The sequence below is a fragment of the Nuphar pumila genome, chromosome 14, assembly GCF_984573655.1.
Source record: "Nuphar pumila chromosome 14, dmNupPumi1.hap1.1, whole genome shotgun sequence".
In the NCBI taxonomy this organism is placed as follows: domain Eukaryota; kingdom Viridiplantae; phylum Streptophyta; class Magnoliopsida; order Nymphaeales; family Nymphaeaceae; genus Nuphar; species Nuphar pumila.
The window spans coordinates 90,771,328-90,783,484 of record NC_143262.1 but is presented as its reverse complement, the minus strand read 5'-3'; the positions used below and the strand labels follow the sequence as shown (position 1 = coordinate 90,783,484).

The following is a 12,157-nucleotide window of genomic DNA, read 5'->3' as shown; positions in this document are numbered from 1 at the left end:
GATTGTGGATGGTTCTGATTCGGAACCTAAGTTATCTCTTACTAAAAAGGAGGGAGATAAAGAGGTCCCTCTATCAGAATAAGAGAAAATCAAGGCTCTTACCTCATAAGAGAAGAAATGGAAAGAATGAAAAATATCTCATGCGAAGATAATGTCATGGCTTATCAATAGCGTTGACATTAAAAAATGCTCAAGTCTTGCCAAATTTGATCATGCCGATAAGGCATGGGAATACCTTAAGAATATATATTCTCTCAAAGATATTGCACATCTGTGCAACCTCCAAGAAAAAGTTTGAATGATGACCTATCTTTCAATTTTTAGATTCTCATTAAATTGATTTTTAATCATAATATGATAGGTTTTAAAAATTGAGAAAACTTCATATTTGTGTTTAAGAAAATAAATCCAACAATATCTCATGTAGTCGTCAACAAAAATGGCATAATATGTGAAGTCTCCTTTTGATAAAACGAGTGTCGGTCCCCATACATGAATGGACAATTTCAAAAGGTCTTGTTGTAAACATAGATCTTTGACAAAAAGGCAATTTTTTCATTTTCCCAAGTATACAGTCGTTACAAGTAAAATCACTTTTATATAGACTTTTAACAAAAGATAAATGAAAATTTTTTACAGTATTTGGGTGCCCAAGTCTCGTGTCACACATTAATATCTTTTCGTTGGACAACATTACAAAACGGGTTCTTTGGAATTTAAAGGGAATCGACATAGTATAGATCGCCATTCCTAGAGCCTTCCCCAATCAATCTCCCGGACCGGCGATCGTGTATCCAACATTTGTTAGATGAAAACTTTATATCACACCCATGCTCTGAGAGTTGAGAGGCGGAAAGCAAATTTAAATTTAATTTGGGTATAAATCTAATTTTTGGAATAAAGAACCCTTGTTTTTCAAAATTTCCTATTCATTTTACTTCAAGAGATGTTCCATCTGCGGTTGAAACAAAGCAAGGAGATGGATTTTTTGAATATTTGAAAAAGAACTAAAACTTGGGATCATGTGAAAAGAAGCACCCGAATCTAAAAGCCAAGAGGTCTTACGTGGAGGTGAAGAGGTTGTCATGGCGGCTGCGAAAATAGCCCCTTTTAAAAGAGGTTGAAGTGCATCCACGATTTGTTGCAATGAGAGAGCTCCATTTGAAGATGACGAGCACTCTTCCTTTTGAGGTTGGGATGCAGTAGCCATGGCCAGTAACTTTTTCCACTTTGGGTAAATAGGCTTAATGTGCCCCGGTTCCTTACAAAAGTGGAATAAAAGCTTGCTATAATCTTTCTTCACTCCTTGAGCACTTGAGTTTTGATTCTTGAAGTGAGGAGGCTTGTAGGTCGTTAAGTTATTCCCCGGTCTTGAGACAGCATTAATACCTTCATTTTCTTCATTATTGGAAGGTGTTGCTAGAACACTTGGGTTGTTCTTGCTAATACTCATACGAGTCTCTTCCCCACTTAGTTTAGTAATTACATCTTTAAGAGAGGGAGAAGTGAAGGCGGATAAAAGGCGAAACCGGATTTGTTCGAATTCGGGCCTAAGCCCATTCAAAAAATTGAAGAATCTTTCTTCCAATTGTTTATGACGAAGCTCTATGGCTTCTCCACTTCACTTGGGTTCGAGCATAGCAAGCTCGTCCCAAATAGAAAAGAGTTCGGCAAAATACTCCCTTATAGTCATCTCCCTTTGATGAAGAGTTAGCGCCCTCTTTTGGAGGTAATACTTATGGGACAAGTCCCTAGAGGTGTATATCTTCTCAAGGTACTCCCACGCTTGAGAAGTCTTCTTAAACTTGATAATATTGCGTTAATTCTTGTTTCTACGGATGAGAAAATCCATGAGAGGATTTTAAAATTCTCCATTTCCCATTCTTCATGCTTTTTGGTGTAGTCTTTAAGAGCCTTGGCTCTTTCTTCGCCTTCAAGGATTTTTATTTCTTCTTTCTCCCTCAAGGTTATCTTTGGCTCCGGTTCGGGAATCGAGCCTTGGACATAGCCCCAAAGCCCTTTTCCTTTAATATGAGACTCCATGTTTCTGGCCCAAATGTGATAGTTGGACCCATTGAGTTTGAAGCCAAGAGAGAAATTGGAGTATTTTTCACCCATTAGGGAGGAGAGATGATGAAAAAGGATATGTACCACAAAGAATTTTTAGATCTTTCTTGATAGAGGAGTCTTCTAAAATATTGGATGAACAAGAGGATCCAATTCAATCTTCAAAAATTTGAGAGCATGCTTTTCGAGGCACCCAAAAAGGAGAGAATCCACACGATCTTTCTTTTTCCAATCTTGCTTTGATACCATGTGAAAGTATCTTCAATAAGATACTATGATCAAGACCTCAATATTCTTGATAACAAACACGTGCACACATGCACAATAAAAACACTTAGAACACTTGTTAACAAAAGCACAAAGACATAAAAAATGAATAGCAAACTTTATAAAATCCTAGAGCTTTGACCCAAATCCTTATACATACAATAGGGGGAATACCCCTTTTTTATAGAGGAGATGGAAGCCTTGGAGGGGCTCCACTTCTAGTCGTTGGAGCCCCTCCAATGGTCACAAATGTGACCGTTGGAAGGGGCCCAACGACTAGATGGTGGGCCCCTCCAAGGTGTACACTACCTTTTACAAAATAAAAGGAAAAGATAAAAAGAAAAATAATTACAATATATTCAAAAAAATTTGTGCAAAATGACTAAACTACCCCTACAACTATTACAAGAAATATATATATATAGGTAGGTACATGTAGGGGTGGCAAAATCTGACCCGACCCGCCAACCCGCTTCCTAGCCGGGTTAGGGTTTGACTTAAACGGGTTCGTGTCGTAAACGGGTCGACCCGTCTAACCCGTTTATTAAACGGGTCGGGTTCGTGTTAGGGGTATGCCAACCCGCCAACCCGTTTGATCCGTTTAATAAACGGGTTAAGCGGGCGGGTTATACCCGACCAATTAACACCCCCAGGTCCAACCCACCCAAGTCACAAGTTTAGGGACACTAATGTCTTTGATGGAAAAGATCATGCACCATTTTGACCGAACAAAAATATTCCCTCTTATATAATATATTAACCCACTAAAACCCTAAACTTCTGCTCCTCCCTTCGGAAACCCCTGAGTACTTTCCAGAGAGAGAGAAAGGATGTGGTGAACTGCGGCCTCTGCGCTCTCTCCGATCATCCTGCGGAGGGTATCGCCGACTCCTCCCCTTTTCCTGATCCCCCACCTCCTCCTTCGGCACATCTCCACCCCTTCGCATCTGCCACCACCCAGCACTGTCCTCAGACCCGCCGCTGCTCCCCAATTCTTCGCCGGCAGCCCTCGAACTTTCACCGCTAGTGGCCGCTGGAGCTCCGGCACCGAAGAGGATGAGGAGGACGTCGATGATGAGGAAGACATGGTGTTCGAAGACAACGATGATGGTGATGGTGATGATGAGGAAGTTGATTCGGCCGATGAGGATGATTTCTCTAGTGAATGATCGATTGATGGTCGTAGGTTAATTGTTGGGTTTGCTCGTTGATGGTTAAAGAGTTTGTTAGGGTTTTATTTTAATGCTACTGGAGAGAGAGAGAGGCTTATAAGAACTACTCGGACCTAATAAGAACCACACTAATCGTGTCTATGTTATCGGGTCGACCCGTTTAATAAACGGATCGCCGTGTCGTGTAATTGGGTCGTGTCGACCCGACCCGTTTATTAAACGGGTTAACCGTGTCGTGTTGGGTTACCCGTTTAATAAACGGGTCGTGTTCGTGTTTGCCACATCCGACCCGTTTAATAAACGGGTCGTGTTTGGGTTGAGGTATTCTGACCCGCCAACCTGACCCGATTGCCACCCCTAGGTACATGTACATATATATGAAATATATATGTGCATGTATGTAGGTAGTACATGTACATATATATGTGCATGTATCTTCCTATATATATAAAGTATATATATATATAATTACATTGATTTGATATTACAATTTAACAGACACCTCCAATACCTGAACAATACATATCTTACCATCACCACCAAGGTTATGGGAAGTAGGTCACAAAACTAGGAGCCCCAAAGGACACATATGCATGAAAATTTGCATGATGAAGCCTAACTCAGAAATAAATATAACAAGAATGCACAGATATGTGCATTTATGTGCTTAGGTCACAGGTCAAGCAGGTTGGTACATAAGGAGCAGCAAGCTGGGCACCCACAACACATGGTGCAAGTGAAGTAGAAAATTTGATAACAATGGAAACAACATTTCTGCTAGATTGTCTCAGTATGGAGCCGATGACATAATATTTAAAACCATCAGACATTGGACATCACAGTTTCACCAAAGGTACAAGAGCACCAGGTCATAATCACATCTAAGTTGTGCATTCTTCACCTAAGCAGATAAGGCACCAAAATTAACAACCAAATACAGAGAGCCATTTGGTTTACGGCCAAACCCATGGAATCTAAATTTTGTCTCATCGAAAAAAATAGTCCACAAAAAATGAGAAAAAGATAACCTCAACCAAGGACACCATTTTTAATTTTCCATTAAATTGGACTTTGAATTTATCAAATTCGCAACAAAAAGTCATGAAATAAATTCAGTTCTATGAAAAACAAACTCAAAGAGTCCATTCAGCATCCTTAACAAGAAAGTTCACCATTTCAAGGGAAAATGGTGACTCTATAACTCACTGTGATTTCAAGCCTTTTGACCTCAACCATTTGTTCTTCTAACTTCCGATGTGCCAATGCAACCTGACTTTCAGCATGTTTCTTGTCAAGATCTGTTTTCTCAAGGTCTATCTCCAACTGTTTCAAATGTGAAGTGAGCTCACCGGATTTCTTCATAGTCTCAAGCAATTCTCTGTATCAATGGCCAAACCACTTGGTTAATCGGATTAATAATAACACAGTCTGAACATTTGAAACTGCTATATAAGCACATATCTCAACCTATGTTAAAGGGACGCTTACTACCAAACACTGCAGAAAGAGGAACAATATTCCCAGAATATTTAGCACAGCCTGTATTTAAGCTACCAGATGCAAAAGTTTCTGTAATTGTCAATGGAACTAAATAAGGCATCTCCAAGGACAAAGATGCAGTGGCAAGGGACTAGAATCTGCAATGGATGGAGCCAATGAAGGCATATGGGCTAGAATCATGGAGATGGAAGCAACATTATAAATGATGAATGACTTGGGCATATAGAAGGGTTCAAGAGCAGAAATGAAGATGTTTCTCGAAGGATTACCCATAATTGCTGTGAAGAGAAATTTATGAAATTTTGGCTTGACAATAATCCGATGCCATGTCCCATATAATTGCTCCTCATCTGCATAATGTGGTGCAGAACTACCATATTGAGTGTTGATAAAATATATATTAAAATGCACCAGGCACCGCCTAAAACCCCAGATAAATACATATATTATAAATAAAACAGTAAAACATTTAACATATGAAGGCCCTAAATTTTACAAAAAATAATGTATATGATTTTTTAGTAGGCCCAACAAAAGGCTTTAATTCTTTCAAATTATGATAATAACCAACCACCAAATATTAAAATAAAAACTACACCAACAAAAGCCAACAGGAAGTGTGGCAAAAAATGTTTCAACAAGCATAAGTTCAATCATATTAAGAACAATGCCAACAAACAATAACCACAATAACAGCAACAACTTCTTGTTATTCTGCTGTTATATTGATACTACTACTACTACTACTATTATTATTATTATTATTATTATTATTATTATTTGCTGTTATTGTTGTTTCCCTTTTTGTTGATCTTGATGTTGCTTACAAAATAAGATTGTAGAAGCGTACCTTTGCAAGCTAGAAAACTTTTGAACAACATCATCACTTGATTCAACACCGGGAATCTCTTTAGCAATTGATTTCCACAACATCAATTCATCATGCAACTTGGTCGCATTCTGTTCAACATCTTGAAGTTTAAGCAACTCTACTTCTAACTGTTCTCGGCGATGTCTCTCTTCCTGAAGCTTTTCTTTTAGCAATTCAGTATTTTCGTGCAGAGCTTTCAATTTTCGTGCCTCACACACTTCAGACTCCTATAATTAATGAAATAAAAAGAGTCACAAGAAAATGGACACCACCCAAGATTGTCTAAAGTCCAAGAATATATTAGACAATGAGATGTTAAATGTCTAAACCAAGAAGCTCATAGAATAATTGCTTGGACAAGAAAACTCAATGTTCAACTACTACTATGTGAACTAAGTTTTTCCGTTAAGTCAAACCCAAACAAATCAATAAATGAACTATGGTTTTCTAGATCACCAAAAATATATTTGAATACATTCCAGAGCATCATTTGATTGGAATATTTCAAAAATGACGAACGGATTCAGCTATAGGATGGGGGAATGTGGCTATTTTTTTTTTTTTTATTAAGAATAGTAAACATGGGCATGCATTATGGAGATAAGTGAAGCAGCCTTGAGCTACAGCATTTCAAAGGTTCGATATAAAGATAATAACCAGAAGCTCGCGCCAAAAAAATCCAAAAGGCATATTGGAGAAGGGTCCTTAAAGAGTCACAGTGACAAGAAGACATTCTAAGAATGGAAAGTTACTTTTGTATGTGTGTGTGTGAGAGAGAGAGAGAGAGAGATTTTGCTTTTATATATTGTATGTTATGAGATGATATGATACACACTCTTCCACTGGGTGTTACTGCTGGCCACAGGAGGAGATGCATGAAAATGAAATGGAAGTCCTTGTTATCATTTCCCGAACAGCATGCCAATGTATGTTCCTTTTAATTTCATATGTTCTTTTTATTTCAGACCTTTTGCAATATTTTGTGCTTATGACAACCACTATACATTTTGGGGAGATGACAAATATTTGCATTTGAATATCATTTGGTTATATGATTATATTTTTCATTCTACATTCTATTTAACTTTTAAGTTGGTTATAGTCCTTATTGTCAGGAACACTTTTTTGCAAGATAAGATTTGAATTTCTTTTGTTGTCCTATGGAGGAGATACAACAGATCACTATGAGAGAAAGTATTTTGACAAAATTTGCTTTCCGTAAATATATTCAGAAAGAAAGATGAACTTACACAATTAGGTTTAAGTATAACTCTATAAAGGACACTCAGACATCTTGAGCACTGCTGTAAGCATAAAAAAAAGATCGAAAAAGTGCTGACCCTCATACCAAATCACCAACCATGAACAACAAAAGAGGATCAGAGCTAGGTATCCAAAACAACTATTTAAGATCCACTCAAACCACAGGATCAATTGCAGAACTAATTTGGCATTTTTTTTATTTTAGGTATATACCACTTCATTTACATGGTGCCCTATGATAAATAGACACTAAAGATATTACCAAAAACAAAATATCAAGATGAATGACAAGAAAAGCACCAGGATTACTCCTGACAATAGAGCTCTAAAGACCAATTGCAAGAAAGACTTTAAATGTTTCATCAAACGCAACTACCATAATAATATCACTTCACAATATAAGCTGCACACTAAAATGTAAGCATATATACAGTATAAGAAGTAAAAAATTCTTAAAAAAGAAGAATTTTCAAAAAACTCACATAGTTCCTAAGCTCTTCCTGCAAATGCTTCACCAATATATGTGCTTCACTTGGAGTAACTTCACATGATGAAACACTAATGTTTGACAGTTTCTTCTCCACTTCACTTTTTTGTTTACGACACTACAAAAGAAACAAGTGCAGAACTATTAATTGATTAAACGAACCGACACTTAGATAGACCTTAGCAAAAGATAGATGGCTTCTGCTAGATACACCACGATAACATAGTCTTTGGTACAGAAAACTTGCAAGAATGAGTAAAATTTCATATGGTTCAGATTTTCAGGCAAATAAGACCAACGTGGATGTATTTGTGGAGGCCAAGTAATTTGAATGAAAATGCATGCTTTCTCGACCAGATAGTGCAATCCAGGCCATGAAATTTAATTATTCCCTAAGAGCTACCTTACAGTAAATATGATAAATATTCTCTTCCGGTATTATGAAAACATGATAAGTTCATTTTTATCACACAAAATTATACTAAATGACATTATTATATATAAATTCTTTTTAGCAATAGAAGTTCTCAACTGGAAGACCATCCTAAAACCCCACCTGCTACAGTCTGGGCCCATTGGGCCTGAGGTCCAGATTGGGGACAAGCTTGGTGCATCCCAGAACTTTACCAATACCCATGGAGTGGTTGGCTATATCTGTCCCTAAAAATAACCACTGGACATGTAAATTGTGATAAGATGAATCTGGACCTTTTTGCCGAAACAGATGTTTAACATCATGACTTGCAGGCATAAAGAATCATCATGATATCTTATTTTAATTCTTCAAAAAAGTGACCCATTGAACTCTTAGTACATTTATGGCATGACATGTGAGTGTGATTGAGCAATGACCAAATTCACTCATAAAATTTGAGTTTTTTACAAACTCAAAATTTATCATCTATTACACATTACTGATAGGTAAAAAATCAGTATATCGATTCATTGAAACTGATTAAAGAATAGATGTCATAAACAAAAATAAAAAACAAAGAAATGAAATAGAAGCCACATTGAAACTGATTGAAGAAATGAAATAGAAGACACAAACGTAAATTAATAATCAACTAGATTTTGATATATCAAATGACTGCTTTACTGTTGAGGAATTGCCAACCACCTCTGCTAGCTGCAGTTGCAGGACCTCCAGCTGCTCCTTCAGTAGTTTTGATTCTTTTTCAGCATTGCACGCTCTGCACTCCATCAACTCAAGCTGAAAATCTAAAAAGATCAAGTTGATAAATGGAAATTGACTAAAAAGGAGATTGGAAAATACTCTCCAGCACTTACATCAGCATTGATTCTGGAAATAGAAAACTTAGAATCATTCTGAACGTGCAAGAGTTCTTTATGAAGATGACTTTTCTCCTTTTCAGCAGCCTCAGCCACATTTTGGAGCTTCTCTTCAAGGGCAATGGATCTCTCTTCAGCTGCAGATGCAGATGACTCGGCATCCCTGCGCAGCTTCACTTCCTTTTGGAGCTTTACCTGGATTTCATTTGGCAACAATAGTATTTTTTATATATTACTTGGATATACAAATTACACACACACACACCGTGCATCACCTTCTCTAAAGTACTGGATCATGGAGCTCATGATGCACCCTAGGGGATAAACTAAAAGCACAAGCTTCTAGAGAGAATTCATTCTGAGATGGGCAAATTAAACAGTACAGGATGTCATGATAAGGGTGCCCCAAGTGAATCATCTAGGACATGTTTACAAACAGTAAAAGTTGGCCTCAAAAGGGAAAAATTAATAAAGAATTTTAAAAAAAGTCTATAAATTCACAAAGGCATGGTAAAAATTACAACTTATATGGAGGATACAAGCAATAAATAAGACATATACATAAGCCATGTACACTATCAGGATACCAGCAGAACATTCAGTAGAAAAAAATGTGCAACCTCAAGCTCAGAATATTGCTTCAGCTGAGCTTGATGACGCTCAAAGGACTCCTTGACCTCCTTCATCAGCTGCTCTTGCAAAGCCTGCTCACGACCTTTTGCAGCAGCAAGTTCTTGTTCCACAAAACGCAATTGACCTTGAAATTTATCTCTTTCTGCTTCTGAAACCAAAATCATCATGCCATCAGTATAATGTCCCAAAAAGTACCAAAAATCAAAATTTTACAAGGACAAAATCTCAAACATCATTTAGTTCAAAAATAAATGTCAGCCACCATAAGAACGTTATGGCACCCCATAATTGCTTATCAAAAAAACAACAGAGAGAAAGAAAGAGAGTTTATGCCACCTTCAAAAGTTTACAAGACTATGGAAGACCCTAATACCTCAATGAAGCCTAAACACGAGTTGTCTACAACTTATGATAATTCAAGAAATCTTTAGACTTACCTTTTCTGGAAAGCTGATCACTTAGTGACTCCAACCTGGACTGCAAATCGTTCACTTTATTCTCTGCAGTGCTCAAGGCATCAATAAACTCCGACTTAACCTAAAACATAAATGAATACAAGCAGAAAAAAAATCATTTAAACCAAGCAATAAAATCAAAAAATCTTCTCCATAATGTGATAGTATGCATTATACCCCAACCTTTCAAGAGAACATTATACATGCATACGTACATTACATAGGCACATACACATCCACAATATATAAGTACATGCATATACTGTTAAGATGGATGTAATCTTATATGTATTAATTGTTAAAATGTGTCTCCTAAAATCATTATTGTAAATATAAATATATATATATTTATATATAGAGAGATATATGTACATATAATATATCTATATATATATTTATATATTCTTACCCAAAAAGGGTATTCTTGTAATTTCCTGTTTTGCGCATATTCCATTTGGAATATGTTGTAATTTTCTTATTTATTTATTTTGTTATTCTTTTTTACTTTTTATTTTTATTTTTTGTTATTATTTAAAGTGCATTGGGGGTCCCCCAATAGAGTCGTTGGGGGCTCCCAACGACTCCTTTGGGAGCCCCCCCTTTGCACCTTTTGGCACTTGTATAAATAGGGGTGTTCCCCCCTTGTAATTCCTAAGCTTGAGAGTCTCAAGCATTTGTTCCTTTTATGAAATACATGCATTATTGCATGTTTGCTATTTTTACGCTTTTTGCATATTTTGTTCAAGTGTTGTGAGGGTGTCTTCGTACACCTCTTTTATAAAGTATTTGTGCTTGTATGCGTATTGTCTCTTCGTAGACAATTTTACATGGTATCAGAGCTTGGTTGGTGATAGAGGATTGTGGGATCCTCTTCTTTTCAAGTACCTCGAAAAGCATGCCTTCTGACCTTTGGAGGTTGAAGTGGTGGATCTTGCTTCTCAAATATTTTAGAAGAATCTTGCGCAAGCTAGCATTTGGGATATTGTGTTGGTACGCCATTTTCCTCTTTCTCTCTACTTCATAATGGGCGAAAAAGAGTCTCACTTTACTCTTGGCTTCAAATTAAATGGGTCCAACTATCATATTTGGGCCGAAAACATGGAGGCTCACATAAAAGGGAAGGGGCTATGGGGTTATGTGCAAGGCATAATTCCGGAACCGGAACCCAAGATAACCATGGTTAACGGAAGTGAGATCAAGATTCTTGAAGGAGAAGAAAGGGTTAGAGCTCTTGAAGAGTATTTTAAGAAGCACGATGAGTGGGAAATGAAGAATTTCAAGATTCTTTCTTGGTTCTTCTCATCCGTTGAAACCAAGATTAATGCCAACATTATTAAAATAAAAAAGGCATCGGAAGCTTGGCATTATCTTGAAAAAATGCATACATTGAGAGACCTATCTCATAAGTATTATCTTCAAAAGAAGGCTCTCTCTCTTACTCAAGGTGAAATGACTATTAGGGAATATTTTGCCGATCTTTCCTCCGTTTGGGATGAGCTTGTCATGCTTGAACCAAAATGGAGTGGAGAAGCAATTGAACTCCGTCATAAGCAACTTGAAGAAGATCGGTTCTTCAACTTTTTGAATGGGCTAAGGCCCGAATTTGAGCAAATAAGGTCCTCTCTTCTATCCTCTTTTTCTCCTCCCTCTCTTGAAGATGTACTCACCAAATTAAGTGGTGAGGAGACTCGTATGAGATTATGTAAACAAGGATCAAGTGTTCTTATGGTTCCTTGTAATCATGAAGAAAGTAATGAGGTCAATGTCGTATCAAGACCCGGGAACAATGTAAGAACCTATCGTCCCCCTCATTTTAAACCACAAAATCAAGGTGAAAATAATGGGTCAAGAGGAAAAATGGACTATAGCAAAATTATTTGTCATTTTTTGTAAAGAACCCGGACATATCAAACTCATATGTCCCAAATGGAAAAAGCTTCTAGCAATGGCTACCACCGGTGTTCCACAAAAGGAGGAGGCATCATCAAGTGGGTCACTCTCTTTAAATCAAATAGTGGAAGCCCTTCAACCCCTACTCAAGGGAGCTACCTCCGGTGCCGCCGTGTCTACCTCATCTCTTCCAGGTAAAGTCTCTTGGCTTTTGGACTCCGGTGCATCTTTTCATATGTCCTCAAACATGTTTTCACTT

General features: G+C 37.2%; 1 protein-coding gene across 3 annotated transcripts in view; it reads right to left on the bottom strand.

Moving 5' to 3' along the window:
• Positions 1-12,157, bottom strand: part of MAD1 (mitotic checkpoint family protein) — a 54,442-nt gene that overhangs the window by 31,849 nt on the left and 10,436 nt on the right. For 2 of the 3 annotated variants that reach the window (XM_089988186.1, XM_089988188.1), the window contains exons 2-8: positions 9,991-10,090; positions 9,508-9,701; positions 8,918-9,115; positions 8,748-8,840; positions 7,623-7,745; positions 5,857-6,104; positions 4,713-4,884 (exon numbers count right to left, since the gene is read on the bottom strand). In XM_089988186.1, the coding sequence (XP_089844312.1) occupies positions 4,713-4,884; positions 5,857-6,104; positions 7,623-7,745; positions 8,748-8,840; positions 8,918-9,115; positions 9,508-9,701; positions 9,991-10,090 (1,128 nt within the window). The remainder of the gene's footprint in view (positions 1-4,712; positions 4,885-5,856; positions 6,105-7,622; positions 7,746-8,747; positions 8,841-8,917; positions 9,116-9,507; positions 9,702-9,990; positions 10,091-12,157) is intronic. The other variant, XM_089988187.1, reaches the window with a different exon arrangement.